Genomic DNA, 22786 nt, shown 5'->3' on the forward strand with positions numbered 1-22786 from the left:
AGGGTCCAAGGCTTGGATGCCATTGGTGCGACACCAAGCAAGGGGCGGGGCCAGCACGCAGCAGGGGGGCTCTCTTACCATTTGTGGTATTTGCAGGTGAGTGCTCCATTGACAAGCTCGCTGATGGAGCCGGCCTCGCTGAGGTCATCAAGGAGGATGACCAATGGCACGTCCCCGATGCCCGTCTCCCGGTCGATCTGATTGGCCAGGTTGGAGAGGTACAGTTGTAGGTCCTGGAATGGAACAGTAGGAGTGAATCACCCATCACACCAGGGAGCGAGGGGTTTCAGGAGCATGGGGTGTCAACAGAGCAATGTGGGGGGAGCTCGGGGCTGGGACAGTGGGGGTCTCCGGGTCAGGTCTGAGGGGCACCAGGCAGAGATGGGGGGATCCCAGGGCTGAGATAGCAGGGGGCTGTGAGTCGGGAGTGAGGGGCACCAGCAAAGCTGTGGTGGGGGAATCCCGGGACTGGGACGGCAGGGGGCTGTGGGTCAGGACTGAGGGGGATAGGCAGAGCTGCAGTGGGGGGATTCCAGGGCTAGGACGGCAGGGGGCTGTGGGTTGGGAGTGAGGGGCACTGGCAGAGCAGCGGTGGGGGGAGCCCGGGGCTGTGGATCAGGACTGAGGGGCACCAGCAGAGCAGCGTTGGGGGGATCCTGGGGCTGGGACAGCAGGGTCTGGAGTTCTCAGGCTCTCCTGGGGTTAATGCAGAGGGGGATCCGGGTCCCAGCGAACCATCACGGAGCCCTTCACCTTGCACGACTGCTGGTGCATGTTGAAGGTGTTGACGATGCCCTCGGTGACCTCCCTGCCTGAGCGCTCCACCAGGTACTCGGCCAGCCGGTTGGTCAGGTAGGTCTTGCCCGTGCCACTGGGCCCCGAGAGGATGAGGCGCCGGTGCTTGAGCAGGAGGCTTATGTAGTGCTGCATCATGGGCTTCGGGATGAGGGTCTCAAACACCAGGCTGTCCACGCACTTCTCCTTCAGGCCTGTCAGGGAGGGAAAGGGGCGTTAGAGCGACCAGCTGGGGGCTTTGCAATGGGGCCCACCCCCAGCTTGACCTGAACTGGACTCTGCCCATGCAGCACAGGCCCAAGGACAAGGGGGGGCTGCCTGAGTGAGACCTCAGGGCCTCCTCCCCTTCAGGGCACAGCCTACAGGACCTCCTTCCTGTCTGCCTCCCGTTCATGCTGCAAGCAGCCCTGCTGTGGGCCTGGCCAGCCCTTCCCCACCCAGCTCCCGGGGACCGACTCACAGGAGTGGCAGAGCCTGCTACTGGGAGAAGACAGTGGGGAAGGAGATGAAGCCTGGTGCCCCAGCCCAGTGCCCCCAGCTGACCCCTGGGCTCCCTCTCTTTCCCTCCCCAGATCCTTAGCTGTGGCCCCTTGGCACTGATGGGGTAGGAAGCACTGGATACACCATGCCCCACAGGGCTAACGCCAGACCCTGTCTCCAGGGGTGCCGGTTCTCCCCGCCCAGTACTGGCCTTTGAGCACCACGGCAATGCTGGTCACGCCCCTCCGGCAGGGGGGCAGCTCCGGGGGCTCCGTGTCCAGGATCCTCTTCACGTGGCTGATGCTGTAGCCATGCACGGACTCGGTGCTCAGCCCCAGCGTGGAGGCGGGGTCCATCTTGGTGACATAGTCCTGGGCAGAGAGGGGCAGTGCCGGTGCTCATTTCCCTAGCTCCTGGCTGGTGCCCCTCAGTCCTGATCCACTGCCCCCTGCCATCCCAGCCCTGTGCTCCCCCCTAGCCCAACCAGACATGGGCCCACCCTGCAGCACTAGGAGACCGCACCAGGCCATCGAGAGACTCCCTGTCGGGCACTGGACAGGTCCCACCATGGGGTGGGAAGCGCAGGGCTGCTGGGCCTCATGCAGCTCTCACAATAAGCCGGGTGTCACTGGCCGGGGTTTAGCTAGAAGACAAGGAGGGACCAAGACACCAGTGGTGCTAGGGAGGGGCCTTCCAACTTCAGCTGAGAATGCCACTCGAGAGAGAGGTCCACACCGATTGGATGGGCAGAACGGTCCCACCCCCATGGGAGGTGACACATGCGTAGGTCCAACACCTGCAGAGATTGGCGCCCCTCCTCCCTGTTTCCACCCATCCAGCACAGGCATTTAAATGCCCCTTAGGCAAGTGTCTCCCCTCTTGTCTGGCTAGGAGCAGTGAGAGCAGAGCCGTGCCCTGCTCCAAACCAGGGCAGGGCCCAAGGCCCAGTTCCCTAGCACCGCAAACCTCTCAAACCCTGGGATTCTGGAGGGTCTGCTAGCGTCTGTACCTTGAACACCTGGCAGACGGCGTCATCCAGCGTCTTCCAATCCACCTTCCCGCTCACCTTGCTGCAGCCCAGGAAGAATTCCTGCTGCTTTAAGTCCTGAAAGCCAAAGGCAAAGGCATGAGCATAGCTGGGACGTCCCGCCTGGCCCCAGCCCTGCCAACCATGGGCCACCCACTGTGAGCCATCCACGCACCCCAACTGGGTCGTGTGCTCGCCCTGGCCCGGCAGCGCCCCCGGGGTCCTTACCCCTTTGATGATGTGCTGGGGCGGCATGCGCACGACAATCCGCAGCGTCACCTCATCCTTCTGGGCCCCCACAGCGTCCATCGGTGACAGGTCTGGGGAGGGAGCAGCAGTCAGCCCCGCTTGCTGCAGGAAGCTGCACTCCCCGCAGCAGGTGACAGCCATCCTCCGACAGCCCTGTGAGCCAGGGCCTGACCCCTATAGCCTGCTACGGCTCCTAGTGTCTGCAACGAGGCAGGGTCAGGCCCCTCGCCTCAGCTCCCTGGGATGGACCCTTGGATCTGGCCCCAAGGGCAGGAGGTCCCAGCTCCTTTGGGGCTTCCAGAGGTTAGGATTTCCCTGCACATCAGCCCCTCACCTGCCCCTGCATCCACTGTGTGGCTCCTCTCAGGCTCCATGGGGCACAGGCTGATCCCAGCCCACAGAAGAGCCCGTGGCAGAGAGGCAGCCAGACCCCTGCCCCAGAGCGGGTTGCAGCTCCATGCTGTGGTCAGCGGTGCCCATCTGCTGCACAGAGGGCCCATTCCCAATGCATCCCGCTCTCCCTCGTACCTGTATCTGCCAAGCCAGGGCTGAAGGATTGAGTGAGGGCGAGGCCCAGTGAGCGCCGTGGGGATGAGGAGGCTGACGTGCTCCTGAGGTGCCCGGGCATGGAGCCTGGCACCGACGAAGGCCCTGGGACCACTTTGAGCCGGTCATTCTCAGCCTTCAGAAGATCCACCTCCAACTATGAAGAAGGCAGGGGTTACAGAGCAGAGCCCGCGGCCATGGACCCAGATCAGGAACCCTCCAGCTCTGCCAGTGCAGGGAAAACAGACCCTGGGCTGCTCCGGCAGGGCTCTTAGCCTACCCCCTCTCCCGTGCCGCGCAGTCACTGAGTCCCGATGCCATGAGACCAGAGTGCAGCCGCACAATCATCAAAGGCTACAGGCCAGACCGTGTGCTCAAAGCACATAACCCAGAGCAGATCGGAGGTGGTGCCTGGCCGCACCTAGCCGTGTGCCCCACCAGGGAGAGGGCTGGAAATGGCCAGAAGAGGCAAGCCAGGGGAGCAGCCCAGGGTCGATGAACCAGGCCCACTCTGCAGTGGGTCCGTGGCTCCCCATGCAGGTATGGGGCCCTCACCTGCATGTTGTGCATGGTCTCACGGAGCTGGTCCAGCTGGTGGGCTGAGTTCAGAGCCTCCAGCCGGATGTCAGTCAGTTTCATCTCCTTTTCCCACAGCTCTGAGCGCAGTTCTGACACCTCCTTCTTCTCTGGCTCTTCTTCCTCCTCGGTGGCCTGGAAGAGCCTGCGCCAGGGAAAAGACACCCATAGAGTAGCCAGTCACAGCGTGTTCTGCTAGGGGGTGCTGAAGCAAGGTGTGACCCCGACTTCCACCCAGTGGCCACTGCTGGGTCTGAGTGATGCTTTCAGAGGATACTGAGCAGCAGCCAGATTTGGGTGGGCGACAGGTGTCACAGAGCCCAGCCAATGCCGATGCACCAATGGCTTCCTGTGCCCATGCGGCAGCAGGACCAGCTAGCATTAGGGAAGCAAACAATACCAGCCAAGCTACCTTGTCCACCCGCATCCAGATCTAGCCAGAGTAGCAGTGCTGAGGACAATGAATCCACTAGGCCAGGGTCAGTGCTGGGTTCCAGCCATGCCGTACCCAGGAAGGGAGAAGGGGCCGGGTGATCCCCACCGTGGCCTGGGGCCTGAGCAGCTGGCACAGGAATCTGAGTCTACGAGCCAGGCTCCCAGCTGGAGTCCATGCAGCGTCACTGGGTTACTCCAGCTGGGGATTTGGCCCCATGCATAGTCCCTGCCAGCCGCAGGGCAAGGGCTGCCCTTACTCAGTGGCATCGATGCCCACGGAGGAGGAGTTGGAGGACTTGATGGAGGGCGAGGCGGTCTCAGTGGAGCCGTGCTGCAGCTTGGGAGAGGACGGGGCTGAGGAGTCAGGGGTGGCGATTTCCTCGATGTCTGAGTAGGAGGAGGCTGACTTTGGGCCCTTCTTGATGCTGAAGGCCTTGTTGAACGAGCTCCGGAGCTGCAGGAGACAAGGACGACATCGGGAAAGGTTAAACCACAGATCACCTGAGCTGTGACACCAGCCATCTTCCATCCTGACCCCAGCTCTGGCCAGCGGGCAACGAACTCCAGGGTTGCTTGGCAGGGAGAGTTTTATCTTGGGTTCCTTCTGGGGAATTCCAGCTCCCCCAGCCCTTCTGCTGCCGCACTGGCCCCATGGGGGAACTCCACAGGAGGGTAGGTGGATCTTCCATGATCACAAATGCATGTGCCATGTGTGCCCCCACAGGCCCGCTTGCGAGAGTGCATCCCGCTGGGTGGTGGCTGCATCAGAGGAGCCAGCCCTGAGGGAGACCGACCAGGATGTCTGGTGCATCCCCTTGCCTGCGTAGAAGGAAAGAACTGCTCTACCTTACACGTCACCCAGCCCCAGCCAGGGGTCGGCGCCTCTTACGTCCTGCCTGCGCTGCCTCCTTTGGCTACTCAGCCACCCCACAGGGGAGAGGGATGCTACCCATAAGGAAGGGGCCAACTGTAAATATCAGGGTCCCTCCAGACCTAAGTGGGGATGGGGACCCTGCATGGCAGAGTGCCCCCCACCCCGACCTCCATCCCTGTTGCCCTCACTTGCTGCCCAATGCTTAGGGCCCAGATCCACCAAAGGCCAGGCAGGACGAAGCTGTAACCTCAGAGGCTTCAGCACAGTCCGAGGGATCCAGCTACAGAAGTTCCAGGCCCATCAGCACTCCGCTGTGCCCCGGGTGAGCCCAGTGCTCCCGGGAAGGAGAAACAGCCTCCCTGAATAAACCCTCTGATGCCGACGGAGGGCAGCCAGGAACCCCCACCCCCATGGGCAGGCCCCATCGTGCCCACAGTGCTCAGGCACGCTTCCCCTTTATGGAATCCAGAAGTGCGTCCGAGCAAGCAGCAGCAGAGGCAAGTGCAGGCACTCGCCAAGCCTGGCTGAGCCAGCAAGGCAGTGCCCAGTGCTGGAGGCACATCCGCGTTACACTCCAGGGACAAGATCCCATGGGGCCATGGACAGGTCCCATCACTGCCCCCTGGCAGCACACACAGAATATGTCCCCCATGAGGCGGCTCTCGGGCATCCATACACAACCCCTTGGCACCCCAGGTCAGCGTGACAGCGGCAGGGCCACTCATGCCATGCCAGCTCCACTGCAGCAGGAGGCGCCGTGGGGCACATCCAGCCCTGCCAGGACTCTGCAGGATTCAGGGGAGTCCAACCAGGGAAGACCTTGGCCTGCTGTCATCCAACCCTCATTTGAAACGACCCTGAAAGGGGACTGCAATATGAGGGAGGCGTGTGATTCAAGCCCACTTCCGGGGGCTCCTCCCTGCTTTGGCAGGGGGGCATGGGATAGTGGGGAGAGGGACAGCTTGAGGGACAGCAGTTGGGGTTTCTCTTTCCAGAGCTGCTTTGCTGGGGGCGCTGGTTCCACCATTCAGCCCTACAGGAGGACACAGTGGGCCTGTTACTGCATCGGCCGCTCTATCTAGTTTGGGGCTGGCTCAGCTCAAAGCAGCCGTAACCGACTGCCCTGGGCAGGACTCCTGGGACGGGAACTGCCAACACCCAGGGGTGCAGAAGGCAGGGATCAGCCTCGGGTCTCTGATGCAGGTTACCCAGTCCTAGTGTTCTCTGGGAAATTCCTTACCGCCTCTCCAGCCAATCGCCATCCCCAATTCTATGCCTGCAGAAGATTGGCTGGCAAGGGATACTATTCGACCGGGATGGCATCGGAGGAACATTCCATTGCACGCAGCTAGGGGACAGCCTAGCACAGGAACATCCTATTCTGGTGGGCGTGGGACATCCCATTCCCCTAAAGCCTAGCTTGGCTATGCCATGAAAGGCAACAGGTCTGAGGCAAGGAGCGCACAGTCCCTGTCTCTGGGGGCTTGAGTCTGTTCTGCTAGGCCAGGCACAGCTGGTGGGAAGCTCCAGTATGAGGGAAAAGCACCACAGATGCCAAATCACAGTGCTAACACATGGTGGCTGGGGGCCCGTGTGGTGCTACAGAACATCTCCGTGGCTCTGATCATAGAGGAGCCTGGCTCGTGGTATGAGGGAGAAGGCCATGCCCATACAGCCGCCCGCTTTGGTGCCTGATGTCCCCATTCTGCAAGGCTCACGCCCGCCCCCCTGAACTCAACGGACCTGCTCCTGCTGGTGCAAGGAACCTAACTCAAGGTTGGGGAATCCAGCCCCAAAAGGCTCACCGGACTCAGAGGGCTCGGACAGGGGACATTTCTCGTGCCCAGCTCTGCATGAGCCTCCCCAGCAAGGAGGACGGCAGGGTTGCTAACACGTGACGGGCCTGGCAGCCCAGACTCCTGCTCGAGCCGCACCCCAGATGGAGCATGCAGCATGCACACACGCACACACCAGGGGCACAGAACACAGACACTGACTGACAGGACGGCTCGGGGGGCCAGACGGGACTCTGAAATGGGGGTGGCGCCTGCCTCATTCATAGTCCCACACCAACTTCAGATCACTCGAGGAGGCTGCTCCCCTTTAGCACTCATCTCGCAGGGTGAGCAGCTTGAACATCGACTGCAGGATGCCAACTGGCCCTTGTGGATCGCAGGGGGCATCACCAGATGCCATGTCACAGGACTGGCAATCGGTGCATTGCCCTTTCCTTACCCTGGTCTTGCAGCATGGTTGACAGACTCATACGGACCAGGCCTCTCCTGTGAAGTTAAGGCCCTGTTCTGCTCCCACTGGAGCCCATGCAAAGCTGGGTTCAAAGAGGGCAGGATTGGGCCTTGCGGATGGGCATCAGCCTGTCGGCCGGTGGGCTAGGCCTGGTGGGCAGAGCTGATTGGACAGTGTGGTCAGGACGGAGGGCTCCCTGCTGAAAATGTTGCATTTTCAGTGGGGGGGTGGGGGGGGAGATAAAAAAAAAAGGGTCAGAAACTGAAATATTTTGATTCTGAAATGATGCTATGGTGCTACATGGGAGTTGTAGTTCAGTTGCCTCATGCTCCTGTCCTCCTTCATGGGCTAGAATTCCCAGTCAGACTACAACTCCCATGATGCATGGTCTCTTCTGTGGACAGGAGAGGCTGTGCATTATAACAATTGCGCGGCTGCAGTGCATCATGGGAGATGTAGTTTGATTGGGGAGCAGGTGTAACCCTGAAATACAATGGGGTCTTTCACAGGATTGTGGAGTTGGCCTTTGCCAACAGATTTTCATATTAAAATATATCTGGTCATGCTGCATATTTCAGAGGGGAAGGAGGGTGACCCAGCTCCCTCCAAGGATGGACACCGCCCACTGAGAGGAACTAGGGTGCCCTGGGGGACCCTGTGCTACGTTAGGGCCTGAGTCTGCAACCTCTATAAACCTGTGCCTATGGGCTGAAGGACATTCGGCCACCATCTACTCGGAGCATGTAGCAATGCTGGACACCGTCACCAGAGAGGGGCAGTAACCTTGCCCACAGCCCCACGCGGTCAGTGGCAGAGTCAGGCTAGACCCACATCTCCTGACTCTCAAATTCCCCCCCTCCAAGCACCAGATGCTGCCACCTTTCGAGCTGAGTAAACGAAGGAGCTTGCAGAACTTTGCCCTCTTGTCCAATTTGGTTTCAGCAGATTCGGGATGGGAGTGGGGACACTGGCAACCCAGGAGTAAGGGTGAGGAAGGGGTCTCAACCGGATTGGCTGAAGATGCTGATGAAAACTTCGGGTGAGAAACTTTAGCCAGGAGGGTCAGTTTAGCCTCTAGAAAGTGTATGATGATTTTGTTTTCAGCGTAACATTGTTTCCAGAATCCTCATGACTTGAATCTCTTGTCTTTGATGATGAATGTATTCTCGTGTTTGCTATAAATATATCTTAGTGGGGGTGCTATGCAGAGGGCTGATGCTCTGATACTTGCGGTTCCTTCAGGAACAGATGGCTGGATAATCTGGGGAATGCTCAGTGCACCCGGGACTGGACACGCAAAGAACGGGCTGAGGGCTCAGAGCTGGCCTGTACCTGTTGCTACCTGCACAGACTGAGCAAGACCCGCAGATGCCTGGAAGGCAGGTGGTTTCAGGACATGAGGTATCATCACAGCTGCCCTGGGGTGTTCCCAGTCTGGCCAGCGGCAGAAGGATCCCACAAGTGCCAACCCAGCCCACTGTCACAGTCCCAAAAGATTCAGAAAGTTCCGGGTCTGCGGCACTCTAGGGATTCGCTCCTCACCCGGAGGAGGAGGTCCAGAGTGCGGCCTGTATGATCAGCAGCGACTAGCCAGCTGGAGTACTCAGCTTCATAGGTTTCCAGGTTCTGATTAATCAGTTTGACCCCTTGTACCACCCAGGCCAGAGAACCTGGTCCAGCCACTGCTGCCCTGAGCCCCAGGTCTTGTGGCAGAGACAGAGCATCTCTCCAAAGACCACTCAGGTGTTTCAGGTACCAAAACTCAAGGGCACCCAATAGCCCTAGCCCCCTCTGACAGTTCAGACCCAGGAGCCCAACTCCCCTTGGCAAGAGCTCGATGGGGGCTGAGGAGCTGGCTTCAAAGCTAAAACAAGCCCGTGAGGTAACAAGGCTCGGCAACTCCGGTGGATGGACCATGCTCCACGGGTGGTGAGTGCCAGTGGAATGGATGGAATGGTTAGTTTCATGAGTGCCGTCCCACTGGAAATGAGCAATCGCCCTGGACAGGGGGGCAAAACATGGGGAACGGGAGGGAGGGAGTGTCAGACTTACCTCATATACCTGGAAAAAAAGGGTTGGGGTCAGCATTGGGGGAGAAAAAACAAAACAAAGCAAGACTTAAATCACACACACTGCTCAGAGCCCTGCCTGGGGTCAGTGCATGGCTAGAGAGCCCTGGAGACCAAGGCAGCCTCCCCTAGCCTGCTGCTGCCAGCCCTTCCCCTCTACCTGAGCTGGGAGCTGGAAAGAAGTGGGAACTGACCCCCATGGGGAGTCCTGGCATGGGAGGGCTACCGGGCTAGTCCCTGCTGTGTCCAACTGCACTCCCCCCAGGCTGCATTGCAGGAGCCAGCAGTTCCAGTGTGGGATTGGAGGGTGAGAGCCATCAGTCCGAAATGGTGCACGCGTACTGGAACTGGGCTGCGGAGCTTCCCCGGATAGGCTGCGAACCCCGCCCAGCCGGCGACTCGGCCCTGAGCCCCAGAGCCAGAGTTGGCAAAGCACTTCCGAGAGGAAGTCCCAGCTTGCAGCATTCCCATGGGGCAGATAGCAGCGTGCTAATCCGGGGCACCAAGGAGCCAGCCCCATGCCACTGGGGTGCCTTGTGCACTAAGAACACAGCGTGGACAGCCCGATCCTGGGCCAGATCCTGCCACGATTTCCTCCCGCGCTGCCCCTCGCTAGCCCCCCTGACCTACCCAGCTCTTCTTCTTCTTCTTCTTGGCGTCGGCATCCTTGCCGCTGCCGATGCTGGAGTGACTGGTGATGCTGTTGAGGCTGGAGATGCTGTCGGAGGAGTTCTGCCTCTTGATGCGCAGCTCTGGGGTCCCAGGGGGGAAGGCAGAGAAAGAGGGAGACAGAGAGAGAGAGGCTGAGAATCTACGTGTTGGCCAAGAGCCCTCCCCACTGGAGCCATTCGGACACTCCATCTATCCTGTTCTGCTCCCCTCGCTCAGCCACCTTCCCCAGCTCCTGCACCTTGCAGTGGCTTCCCTGGACTTCTCTGCACTTCGCTTCTCACTCGTCCAGGGCCATGGGGATCCTTATCTTCCCTTACGGGAGGAGTGTGCTGTCTCCAAGAAATCTGTGCTTATGGGAGCTTTAAGACATTTTGCCACCATCTAATAATGGTTCTTTGTCCTCCTAGAACACCCTGCTAATTTTGGGGGCAAGGATCAGAACCCCATAGTGGCAAATAAGGGTAGTACACAACTCTTAGCTATTGGTTCAGGCTCTCTGCAGACTCAGGCAGATGTCTCTGCATCAGGTACATTTGAATCAGGCTTTCAAAGCACCAGGAAAGCTAGAAACAAACGTGTGGAATGAAAGCTGGGATTCCCACAGTCCTGCAGCAGAGGGGCTGGGTTCTCTGGTGAATTCTGTGACAGGGCTCTGTGCAGGCTGGGTTTGCACGGACTGTAAGAATTAGACCCAGATTTCCAAATGCTCAGCACCACAGTGAGATTTCCAAAGCTGCTTCGGTGCCAAACTCCCATTGAAATCAATGGGAGCTCAGTGTTTGAGACCTTTGAGGATCTGCGCCCCAGTGCCCTGGGAATGGCTGATTGTAATTAACAAGTCGCTTTTAGTGCAACAGCACAGGCCGTGCACAGCAGCAGCTTGCTCCTGCTGGGACATGCTGATAGACCATGCAGGGTTCTCTCTCATCATCACCGGCCAACGTTATCTGATTCAGTGAGATTCCAGACTCTCCTGCCTGGACTTGAAAGAGATGCTCATACATATTGCAGCAAATACACAAGGACCTGGTGAGAGTGATACGGATCGGACATGTGCTGCTGAGAGACGGGAGAGGCTGATGCAGGATGGTCTTTGCTGGGGCGGTAGAGGACACTCCATCTCTCCTGGCAGAGAATGCAAGACATTGCACTGGGGAGTGTTTTAATCCTCCTGGCTTCTGTGAATGAGCAGAATCCCATCATCCCCCTTTCCTCCCCATCCTGGTGAGGACCTGGATCTTCTGCCTTGACGAGCACACAACCCAGGGGTCTAGATCACAGGCCTGGCGCTGGCCCCACAGCAGCGAGAAGCAGGGATGGCAGCACTGCTAGAGCCTGGCTCACCTTTGGGCGTGATGTCGGTCCCGTTCAGAGCTCCTTGGATCACGGCTTGGGCCTCCGAGTTCTTCTTCTTCAAGAAGTCGATGGTCTCCCGCAGGTCCAGCAGTTCCGTGTCCTGGCAGAAGCACAGGGAAGATATCCTGTAGTCCCTGGTTGGGTGGAGGTGCCAGGGACATCGCTAACCCGCGCCCACAGCAAGCATCTCTCCTCCCAGCCAGGACACATGCCGGGTGCTGGGCACAGCAGGCCATCAGCCTCCAGGGTTAATAGTCAGAGTCCTCCAGGGATGCCCAAAAGAAAAGGAGGGTCTGGCTTGCGCCCCAGGGCCGGACATCGCTGTCCAGGAATGACCCAAGCCACTCCAGGGCAGCCCACAGCACCAGCCAGCACAGACCCAGGGACACAGGAGAAGGTCACGCCCAGCAGGGACAAGCGAGGGCATTACGTGTGGGGGTAGGTACGTTTCCAGCCTGCAGCACAGCCAGCCTCCTGCAAGGATGCAGCAGGCTCTGCTCCTTCTCCACGAAGAGGTTTCCCCATCACCCAGTGGGCTTGCTGGGGCACTGGTGGTGCTGGACAGAGGAGCTGGCCTGCCCACGGGTCAGGCAGCCCTTTGCCTCTGAGGGGACTCACAGGGAACTGTGCTGAGCTCAGTGCCAGCGAATAGGAGACCCTATGGAGGAAGGGGGTTAGACCTGCTCCCTGGCACAGAGACCCCGGTGCCCCGCCAGCTGCCCAACTCTCCCTGCGAAGCACCCACCTTCTCTTCCGCGGTCTCTGCCAGCTGGCGCAGACGGGACGTCATGTTCACCAGGCTCTGCTCAAAGGCCGCCACCAGGTTAGCCTGAAAGACAGCGGAAGAGGGCGTCACACTCAGCTGGGGAACAGAGAACACGGTGGGGAGCCAGACCGGCAGCCGCTGCGTGACAAGTGCCCGGTGTGGGGGAGGCAAGTGTGCAACATTCCCCCCTCACCTCCCAGCATGCTGCTTTATTGCCCGCTCTGTCCCAGAGGGACCCAGGCTCGCAAGCCCAGCAGCCTCGCGTTGGGCTCACAGTCCAGTCCGTACTACAGCACAGTCTCTCGGAACAAGGGCGGGGAAGAGCCCCAATCTCTCGCCCCCGGGGAAGAGGCTGTCTCCCGAAGGGAGGGGTGGGAGCCAGAGGGAAGGTGCCAGAGGTGGGGATGGACACTTGGAGTCTAGGGTGAGGAGGGATGGGGCCAGGGATAGGAGCAGGCGGGAGGGAAGTCTGTGGTCCTTGTGGGAGGGTTCCCCTAGGGCTGACAGTGGCTGGGAGGGTTCCCAGCTCAGTGCCCACTCTGGGTCCTGCCGCTTCGACCCCTCTGGTCCTGGAGCCGTGGTGCCGACAACACAGACCAGAGCAGCCGTACTCCATGCCACGCCACATGGTGTGTGCAGTTTCTCCCGCTGGGACGCACCAGGCCATCTCCCAGGGCCACGCCGCCCCCGCACAGCAGCAGGCTTCCTCAGCGTGCTAAGGCCCCTGCGCACCATAGGGATGCTGTGTGGTTCCAGGGTGGTGCTCCTGCCCTGCCGAGAGCAGCCATGCGGGGGGATGATCTCAGTGGGGAGGTGACCCCACCCCACAACGTAGAGCAGTGGGTGCTGTCAAAACGGGCATCTTCCTGCAACCTGCCAGTTGAGGGTGCCAGGCACAGGGGACACACTGGCCTCAGCCACCCCTGAGGACACTGCACTGCTAGCTGCAGCAGCTGCTACTCTGACCCATCTCCTCTGCCTCGGTGACCATCTCCTGTCCCAGGGAGAGCTCCACAGGCTGGAGTGCCTGTGCTGGGCACTGGCCTCTGCATCTCTGCCCTGCCTGCCCTTCGGTACCAGCTCTGCCCCTCACGTCCGCCATGGGTTGAGCCTTCCCCTCCTTGCTCCTGGCAGGGTCATCTGCTTGCCGGGGCAGGGTACGCCTGACCCCTGCCTTGTCCCCGGGGTGATGCCCCACCACTCCTCCCCCCATCTTTAGGATATTAGCACAGTTGGCATTTTAGTGGGTCCAGAGACCTCTGATGATGCCCCTCACTCCAGACGAGCACTAGGCTTGGCCCGGAGCTGCGGCTGGACTCACGTTGGCTGACAGCTGAGATGTCAGGGTCGCCACCTTCTCCTGGGATGACTCCAGCTCCCGGCGCAGCTTGCGGATTTGCTGGAGGGGAGAGAAGGCACAGGGGGAAGGGTCAGAGAGAAGTGGGCCGCTCCCCCCCTCGGGGGCCAGGAGCGAGCCGTCAGAGCGGGTGGAGAACTGGGGTCTCACCTCGGATTGCATCCTCTCCTCCGCCTGGCAGAGCGCAGCGCAGCAGGAAGGAGAGACAGACAGAGGCCAGCATTAGGATAGAGGGGGGAAGTGAGGCGCAGGCAGAGATCGGGGGCAGAGCCATGCATGGAACTGAACCCTGCCCCAAGCCACCTTGGGGCTCCTCTCGCAAAGCCATCCAGACAGCAGCTGGCTGCAGCCACCCCTCCAAGGCCCCATGCACGTGGCCTGGCCCATCCGCCACCCCCCAGCCGTGCAGGTAACAGGAGCGCCCCGGCGCAGGCGGGGAGACCGCGGGAGCAGTTCTTACTGAGGAGTAGGTGGAGGAGGCGCTGGAGGCCAGGGACAGCACTGATCCGTGAACTGCAATAGAACAAACATGCCTGAGTCACGGAGCCCTCCACCGTGCCCTGGCTCAGAGTGCAGCAGGGAGGGGGGAGTACTGCCTTTCCCAGAGGGGTCTGTGGGGCGCCACAGCAGGGGATGAATGGGGAGGCAGGGGCAGGAGGGGTACTGCAGAGGTTACAGGCAGGGGCCACATTCAGCTGGGCAGCCTGCCCTGGCAAATCACCCCTGTCATGAGGCATCACCTGGCCAAGGAGCTCACAATGCTGTAGGGACACCACTGAGCAGAGCCTGACGACTCCCAGCCCCTCCTCATCCCTGGGAAGAGCCGGGTCAGCATCACCATCCCTGTTATACAGCTGAGGAAACTGAGGCACCAGGGTGTGGGGAATGGGGGGCCTTGCCCCAGATAACATGGCGAGGCACAGCCAGGAACAGTCTGACTCCCAGCCCTGCGCTTTGCCCATGGTGGCTCCGTCTCCCTCCAGGCAGAGCCCATGAGGATCTGCATCCCCAGCTGCCCAAATCCTCCCTTCCTGGTCCTAGAGCCAACCCATTCCCAGCACCCATTCGGCTACCAAACCCATCACAACGTTCCAGGTGGGTACCTGGAGCCCCTGTGTCCATCTGCTCATCTACGCTCAGGGACTTGCGAGCCCAGAGCCAGGTTCCCAGCCCAGCTTTGCACGAACAGCCCGACACCTCCAGGGGCATCTCTGAGCTCAACCCCTCTCCCCCAATAGGCATGTGCAGGTTCCTTCCTCCAGAGGAGCCATGGAGCCTGCACTCTGGGGCAGGGAGCAGACAGAGCCAATGGGCCCAGCCACTGCTCTCACACTCAATGGGGGAGGCTGGTTTAACCCATCCTGCTGCCTTGAGACCGACAGGATTCCCCACTCGCTTGCCAGCAGGATTACCCCTTTCTTGTCTCCCCAGTAGCGGGAAATGCTTCAGTGCTTGGGATCGTGAGCGTCGCCGCTGCTGCCACCTATGGGTACCAAAAGGGATGCCCGAGGCACGGAAGGGTGAGTAGGGGACCATGGAGCCATGCTACCCCCAGATAACGGGGAGGAAGAGCCCGTCGCTCCGGCCGGAGCACGAGTGTCTCACCGTCGTCCGCGGGGTCCCGGAAGGAGCCCGAGCGGATCATGCCCTTGGGTCTGTCTGCCAGGGAGAGGGTGCTGCCCATCTGGGAGGTGCTGTAGAGCTCGAAGGCGGAGTCGTGGGTGGGGATGCTGTTGGAACGGGTGATCCGTGGAGTGGTTGCAGAGGTGGGACTCACTGCATGGAGAAGGCAGGGGAGGGAGAAGAGAAGAGGCAGGGTCAGAAACGCGCCTGGCCCAGGGGAGCAGAGCAGCAGGGAGCATGGGGTGGGGAGGGGCCGGAGTCCGAGCCCTGAGGAGCCAGGGACGCAGAAAGGTGGGGGAGGATGCCACACATGGTCACGCTCGGGACCAGAGCCTCAGCTTGGGCAGGACGGGGAGACTCGAGCGAGGCCAGTACACCTAGGTGAGGAATACCTGCTTGAGGCTGGCCCACACGCTCTCCCCAGTGGTGAATCCTGGGAACAGTGAGTTCATGCCCAAAGCCGGTGTCCATCAGGAGTAACCCCACTTGGCCTCGATCCCTCCCCACAGTAACTCTGGCGTAAAACAGGAGTAACACTGGGCCCGATCCCCCGCTCACTCACTCCGGTTTCAACCAGGAGTAACCCCACTGGGCCTGAACCTTCACGCTGGTGTAAATCAGGAAAATTCCACTGAAGCCAGTTCCTCTGGCACAAGTGAGAGAAGTGGGCCCCACACCCGTGAGGGACTCTCCTACCGACAGTTTGCCTCCCACTCACTTTCATTGGGGGCGCTTTCACTGGGAGCCCCCACTCACTCACCCACAGCTGGACTATGTCAGAGCACGGCCCTTTGTGAGGAGGCTGCCCAGAGAGGAAGCAGAGGGCAGGCGCCAGAGGCTGGGCAGAGGGCCCATGAGTGGGTTAGGCACTTCATGGGGCTTCTCTGCCTCTGGTTGCTATGGGCAAGGCCCTCTGGCACCGCCAACAAGCCAGCTCCAACCTCTGGAGCACACAGGTCTTGCTGTGATCCTCGGGTGCTGCAAAGACACCAGGGGCCAGCTCCTCAGCTGGTGTAAACCGGCAGAGCTCCTGGGATGCTGCTTTCAGTGGTGCTGCACTGGTTTATACCCACCGGGGATTTGGCCCTGACCCGGCCATGGGAAACTGACCAATATTCGTGAGTGGGCTTTTCCCGGCCAAGGACACAGAGAGGGCGGGAGGCGAGGGCAGCTCTGATGGGTCGTCTGATTCCGGGAGCCCACCAATCGTGTGGGAGTGGCGCCTTTCCTTGGTCTCTTCTTGGGACTGGAGCTGGTACCTGCCAGGGCCAAGGGAGAGATCAGCAAGACAACGCTGCCGGGGGCCCCTGCTAGTCCATTTTTCCCAGCCAGGGTCGAGTGGCCAAAGGGCTTTGGAATGGCCACGACTGTCACCAAAGAGCTCAGAATAAAGCCACGTGGCAGATCCTTGCGCCCACTGGGACGCTGTGGGGGCAGTTCTAGGGGCTCGGTCCGCCTCTTCCTCTGCAAGGATCTGACGAAGCCAATGGTGAGGGGGAAGGCTTGGCCTGTCTCCAGAGCATCAGGCGCAACAAGGAGGTGGAGGGCTGGGCTCAGCTCTGGTGTAGCAAACCCGTCTCTTGCCAAGATGTCCCCCTCAGCCCTGAGGCATTTCCCGCTGCCCAGGACAGCACGGGGAGACTGAGGGTATGGCTACACCAGCGCTTTGAAGCGTGAGTGTGGTCGGAGCGGCAGCGCTCTCCCAGCTCTGCATGTAAACCACATCCTCTACGGGTGTAGCGTGCAGCGCTGGGAGCCGCACTGATTACACTGACACTTTACAGCGCTGTATCTTGCAGCGCTCAGGGGGGTGTTTTTTCACACCCCTGAGCGCGGAAGTTGCAGCGCTGTAAAGTGCCAGTGTAGCCATACCCTGAGATGCCAGCTGCAGCACTGGGAAGCCAGGCTAGGGGGCGTGGGCTCGACACAACAGCGGGACCTCTGGCATCTATGACAGGCTGGTCTCCCACTGCTCCGGGGGACGATATTCTGCCCTTGCTCTGAGTGACCTGCGGTGCCCTGGGCAGCAGAGCCACGCTTTTGGGGCAAGAGGGCGAGGGACAGGGAAGATGGCCCAGTGGTTAGAGCACTAGCCTAGCAAACCGGGGGTGAGTTCCTTGCTCTGCCACAGTGACCTTGTGCAAGTCCCTTAGCCTCTCAGAGCCTCAGGTCCCAGCACTAACGGAGGACTAGTACTCCACTCCCTGCAGCTGAGAGGTCCCTGAGTGACCGTGAGGGGCCACACAGGCATTGAGGTTTTACCTCAGGCCCTTCTTGGGCAGCGTGTTCCGGTCGCGGTTGGTGCTGGGGAGGAAGAGAAACACGAGTCATGGTTGGCTCCGTGGGCTGGGAGAGAGAGAGGGCACTCGCCAGGGGCAGGCTAGGGGCAATGCCCAGCCAGGGGCTTTGCCAGCTTGGTGGTGGGTCCAGTCTGCTGGCTTCACTGGGAGCAGGTATAGAAGGGGTGGGTGGGACCGGAGCCGGCGTTTCCAGGGCACGGCGGGGATTCCGGCCCGAGGCTTGTGCCTCACAAAGCTGTCCACCCCTAGGGCTGCTGGGTGCCCCAAGAGGTCAGGCAGCCCTCCTCATGGGAGCGTGGTGGGGGTTGGGGTTCTGTGCCCCCACAGCAAAGCAGGGAGGCTCTGGAAGCCCCCCAACTCTGATAGCTGAGCTCCAGCACATCTGGGAGATGGCCCTGCTTCCGCCCACCCTCCCCCTCCTCCGGTGGCACCTGTCCAGATGTGCAGCTCTGGGGCTGCCAGTCCAGCCCTGCTCGCTGGTCTCCTCCTCTGTGCTGACGGGAGGGGTGGCAGCAGGGGCAGGGGTGGTGGCGCTGCTCCCGGAAAAGGCACTGGGCAGGCTGATTGGCATCTGCAGGGACTCCATGCTGCGGTGCAGGCCTGAGAGCTTGGGGTACATCCTGCCCTCCTTGGGGACGCTGAAGCCGCTCATGAGCTCCAGGCCCTGGGAGAAGCTGGCTGAGTTGATGTTGAGGATGGGGGCCGGGCTGGGGGCAAAGCAGGGCGTGAGGTGCCCAGCTGCCGGGTGCAGGTCCTGCAGCTTGCTGGCGTGGGGCTGGGGCAAGTCACTGGAGGAGGGCAGGTCCAGGCTGTTGGAGTTGACCTTGTCCAAGTTGGCCAGGGAAGGGGGCTTCACGTAGCTCTTGGCAGGTGCCCTGTGGGAACACAGAACCGGGATGAGGAGGAGCAGCGGAGACGACGGGCCTGAGGCTAAGCCCAGAGAGGGGAAGGAGCTCGGCTGTTTAACCAGCAGCCTGAAAGTGCAGCAGGGCCCGGCCCAGTCAGGCTCACATCCTGCACTCGCAGCGTATGGGGCCCAGCCCTACTGCTGATGCCTGATCCACTTTTGGGGAGAGAGTTTTAAAAGAAAAGGGAGGAGGCACTTGAACAGTCTGTTGGAGACCCTAATTCTAGCGATTTCTCTAGTTTCACATACCGCCCCCCTGTACCTCCGCAGTGCTCTCCCTGACCGAGGTCTACATCCAGATGCCAGTGTGATGGGCAAACGTACAAAACCCCAAGGCTGCTCAACAGTCACACATGCCCCTCTGGATAATACGCTTCCCTCCATGGCAGGAGAAGGCAGCGCCTTGGGGATTTTCTATACAGAAACTGTTGCTCTGGGATCCCCAACCAGAGTTTGGAAGAACTCCCTGGGGAGCGACTTTCTTAGCCACAGCGAACCCCCTTCTTTATACCATACGTACCCAGGGGTTTGTTCCCGTTGGCTGGGCTCCCCTCTTCTCTGTGTTAGTGCAGTGCTACTCACTGGCACCAAGCTGCATGTGCTGGTGCGTTACTGCAGGGTTGCTGGTTAGGAACAGGCAGCTGGTATCAACAAAAAAAAGCAAACTACCCCAAACACTACGGAATCAGTGCCAGCTGGCCAAGCCCAGGGATCTGACCCTGTCAGGCTCCTCTGTCACGTACACATACGGAAAGAGAAGGGTGGTTGTGCTGAACTGGCGAGAAAGTCCTCCCCACCCCTTTGAACATTGACAACTCTTAGCTGAAAACCAAGAATATTTCACTTGGAAAGACCACCACAATGCCTCATGGGAGATGTAGTTCAACTGTCTCATAGTCCCATTCTCCTTGATCTGCCCAACTTCCTAGTTGGACTACATATCCCATGATGCACCCTAGTCTCAGCTCTTGGAAGACGGAAGACACGCATCCTAAGAGACCCTACCGATGATGCATTATGGGAGATGGAGTCCAGCCGAGGAGCCTAGCCCATATAGAAGCATGGGGACAGGAGGTAAATGAACTACAACTTCCAAGAGACACTGTGGCAAATATTGAAATATCTGGGGGCTTGGGTGTTTGATTTCTTAGTCGAAAACCCAATTTTCCATCTTGTCTGGCCAACCCTCATGCAAGCCCAGGGGAGGAGCCCTGGCTCAGGCTGGGGGGTGGCTGCATGTGGCAGTGGGGCTAGTGCTGGGAGGCTTCCCTGGCTCCTACCTGAGCGGCGTTGGGGGCAGCTCGGCCACTTTGGCAGCAGGGGGGTGGCTGGCTTGGGCCTTGGGGGTGCTTTCGGGGGAGCCAATGCTCTTCAGCGAGATGCACTCAGAGTCCAGGGCCACGGCCTTGGCTTTGGCTTTCTCCTTCTCGCGGTCTGTCTGGTTCACCGGCGCTGGTGTGCTCCGGCTCGTGCCGATCTTGGAAGGCTCCTTGAGCCGTGACACTGAGATGCCCCCTTGCTTGGTGCTTAGGAGGCTGGGGTCGATGCTGCTGCTCACAGGCCGGTTCCCGCCACGCCCGCCTGTAACGCTCATGGAGCTGGATTTGGCCGGCCGCGGCAGGCTCCGGTACTGGATGTTGGAGCGAGCCCCAGGGGCCAGAAAGCCAGGCTCCCCGGCATTGGAGACATCCAGGCTGGTTTTCCTCCCATTGACAGGCTTGACAGGAATGCCGGAGCTCTTCTGGATCTTGCCGAGCGTGGCCGAGCCACCCGCCTGCATCACTGTAGCCGTGCCAGTGGCAGGAGGTGGCTTCTTGTAGCCAAAGGAGCCAGAGGTAGAGGGCCGGGCGAGCCCTGAGGGAGGCTTCTTGGTATCCCCGATCCGATCCCGGCCAGCATCGGAGGAAGAGCGCTGCAGGCCTGCGTTCTTCACAGACAGCTTGCTCTTGTCAGTGGCTTTAGCTTCAGGTTTGCCTGGGGGGAGCGGAGTGAGATGGAGAAGGTCACAAGCAATAGAGGAGCATACCCCAGCCCCCTGGCCCTTCTGGGATTGGACTCCCCTGGCACAATGAACTTCAACCCATCCAGGGAGCTTCTGTTCTGCAAACAGCCTTGCTTTCACCTACCTTGAAAGAGCCAGTTCCCAAGGAGCTGGTGTGATTAGAGTATTTAACAAGCCCTGGTTCTTATGTAGCACTTCGCAGCCATTGATGCCAAAGTGCTTTACCAAGGAAGCCAGAATCATCATCCCTACTGGTCAGATGGGGAAACTGAGGCACAGAGGGGGAAGTGACTCACCCAGCAACACAGTCAGGAACTGAACCCAGCTCTCCTGAGTCTCAGTGCAGTGCCCTCTCCACTAGGTGGCACTGGAGCAGGGGACCATGCTGTTCAACATGGAAACAGACACAGTTTCCAGGTAAAAAACAGCCTCATTTCAAGGCTGAACCAAACCAAACTTGAAGGGCACCAAATCCCCCAGAGTGGAAGGGTGCTGCCCGGTAGGGGTCACAACCACCAGATCACATCAAAGATTTACACTTAACTTTTGCACAAGACCCAGCAAGTGCCCTGCTCCGTTATGTGGTTCTTGCCAACCGGAGGCACAGCTGGCAACCCTGGGACGGGCCGAGCCTACGGGACGGTGAATACACTGCAGGGAACAGTCCAGCACGGCCCCTGGGATGATGGGACTGACCGGCTCTCTGATGGCTGCTGTCACAGCAGGACATGATGTGACACCTCTCATGCCCCTGGGGAATCAGAGTGATGATGGGGCTCTGCATCCATGCTGCAGTGACTCTCAGGGACGGTGCCAGTGGGGTGCAGCATGAGCCTGAGGTCACCAGCTGCCCACATCACCCAGTGGCCTGGGCAAGCCCTCGGTGGATTGAACCCGCCACACGCTCTCCCCCAGACCCCCTAGCGTGTTCTCCAATAGGGCGCAGCACTCTCCTCTCATAGCCTTCCTTGGGAGGTTCCCAGCCAATCCCCAGGCTGAATCCTGAGCACGCAGCCACTTCAGCCAGCCATGGGGATCGAACCCCTGCCCGGGAGCTAAGGGAGCAGCTGGCTGGCGTGATCCCTGTGCCAGCCACTAGGGGGAGTCCTGATTCCACAGACGGGGCCCGTCCTCAGCACATCCCACTCTTGAGGCTGGAGGGGTCGCACCCTGTGAAGGCGTGGGAGAGTGGGAGCACTCAACGCCCTCCCCCCCGCTGCAGCCTCACCTGCCACTTTGAGGGTGCTCTGGGCCGTGTGGGTGATGGGCGAGGTCACTGCCACAGGGGGCGTCTTGCCCTTCTTCAGGGACCCCGGCGGGCCCAGGCTGACGGGCTTCTTCAGCTCCCCACCCTTGGCAGGGGTCTCGTCACAGCTCTCAGCCCGCTCCCGCCGCCACTTGGAGGTGCCGTGCTCCATCTTGAGGCTGCCGCTGTCGTAGTCCAGCTTCTTCGGGCCCTTCTCCTCCGCCTCGCTGTACCAGCTCAGCCCGCTCTCGGCCAGCGAGCGCTTCTCCGAGTCCGTGCGCAGCTGTGCGGGGTGGGGACAGAGAGGTGAGGGGGGCCGCGCTCCACCAACCCCACCTGCTGCCCACGCAGGAGATGCTGCCGCTTGGGGAGGAGAACGCAGGGGCCTTCCCCTCTAGATCACCCTTGAGGACAGTGCAAGGGGCTGAGGTCCTGGGTCTCTTCCCAGCTCCACTACTAACCCGCTGGGTGTCGCTGCCCCATCCAGTGCCTCAGTTTCCCTCTCTGCAGCATGCCCAAGGCCATGCAGGATCAGTGCCGGAGCCAGGAAGAGACCCCAGGATCCTGACTTGTCGCAGTGCCATTGCCACAAAGGCTCATTCTGCTCCTGTACCAGGGCTGGAGACTAGCTCTTTAGATGCAGCATTACTGCCGGGGAAATGGGACAGTCCCCCATTCTGATGACCTAGACTCTTCTATAACCCAGAGCAGGCTCTGTGGCCAGCCCCTCTGCAGTCAAGTCGGGGCAGCCTGGCTGAAGTCAATGGAGCTATGCTAACTGGTGTCAGCTGGGCTGGCCCTAATCAGCAGAGACAAAATCCTTGCCCGCCGCTGCCCCATGTGTGGGGAGATGGCGGGTCGCAGGCTTAGCCACCAGGTGCCCATGTCACTGGCACACCCCCCTCCCACTGGCATTCTCACTGGGACATGGGCCGCCCCTCTCCAGGTCTGCCCGCCCCACCCCTTTCGCCAGCGCTGAATGGGCACAAAGGGCGTGGACCCGTCCCAAGCTCTGCGGGGTGGCCAGCACGTACCGCTATGGCTGAGTTCCGCCGGGAAGCCGTGGGGCTGGACGGGAGGGAGTTGAGAGAGGAGCTGGCGTTGAACTCTTCTGAGCTGAGGTTGTCCGAGGCATCGCTGAGGCCGCTGCTGATGGAGCTGCTCTCATCCCAACTGGAGCAGGAGAGAGAGAGAGACCCCCACTGAGTGCAGCTGCAAGTGCTGTGTGTTACAGGAGAACAAGGCTGCAGCTCCTAACC

The 22786-nt window shown here is 60.4% G+C and overlaps 1 protein-coding gene across 6 annotated transcripts in view; it reads right to left on the reverse strand.

Moving 5' to 3' along the window:
• NAV1 (neuron navigator 1) overlaps positions 1–22786 on the reverse strand; it is a 321220-nt gene that overhangs the window by 14209 nt on the left and 284225 nt on the right. For 3 of the 6 annotated variants that reach the window (XM_075064961.1, XM_075064960.1, XM_075064957.1), the window contains 21 exons: positions 22562–22700; positions 21510–21810; positions 19560–20253; positions 17804–18247; positions 17335–17376; positions 16183–16331; positions 15055–15225; positions 13910–13962; positions 13600–13623; positions 13414–13491; positions 12072–12155; positions 11315–11426; positions 9929–10050; positions 4366–4562; positions 3653–3818; positions 3080–3254; positions 2531–2622; positions 2285–2380; positions 1487–1646; positions 754–989; positions 79–233 (listed from right to left, as the gene is read on the reverse strand). In XM_075064961.1, the coding sequence (XP_074921062.1) occupies positions 79–233; positions 754–989; positions 1487–1646; positions 2285–2380; positions 2531–2622; positions 3080–3254; positions 3653–3818; positions 4366–4562; positions 9929–10050; positions 11315–11426; positions 12072–12155; positions 13414–13491; positions 13600–13623; positions 13910–13962; positions 15055–15225; positions 16183–16331; positions 17335–17376; positions 17804–18247; positions 19560–20253; positions 21510–21810; positions 22562–22700 (3690 nt within the window). The remainder of the gene's footprint in view (positions 1–78; positions 234–753; positions 990–1486; positions 1647–2284; positions 2381–2530; positions 2623–3079; positions 3255–3652; positions 3819–4365; positions 4563–9928; positions 10051–11314; positions 11427–12071; positions 12156–13413; positions 13492–13599; positions 13624–13909; positions 13963–15054; positions 15226–16182; positions 16332–17334; positions 17377–17803; positions 18248–19559; positions 20254–21509; positions 21811–22561; positions 22701–22786) is intronic. The other 3 variants (XM_075064962.1, XM_075064958.1, XM_075064959.1) reach the window with 2 other exon arrangements.

The sequence above is a fragment of the Chelonoidis abingdonii genome, chromosome 4, assembly GCF_003597395.2.
Source record: "Chelonoidis abingdonii isolate Lonesome George chromosome 4, CheloAbing_2.0, whole genome shotgun sequence".
NCBI lineage: Eukaryota > Metazoa > Chordata > Testudines > Testudinidae > Chelonoidis > Chelonoidis abingdonii.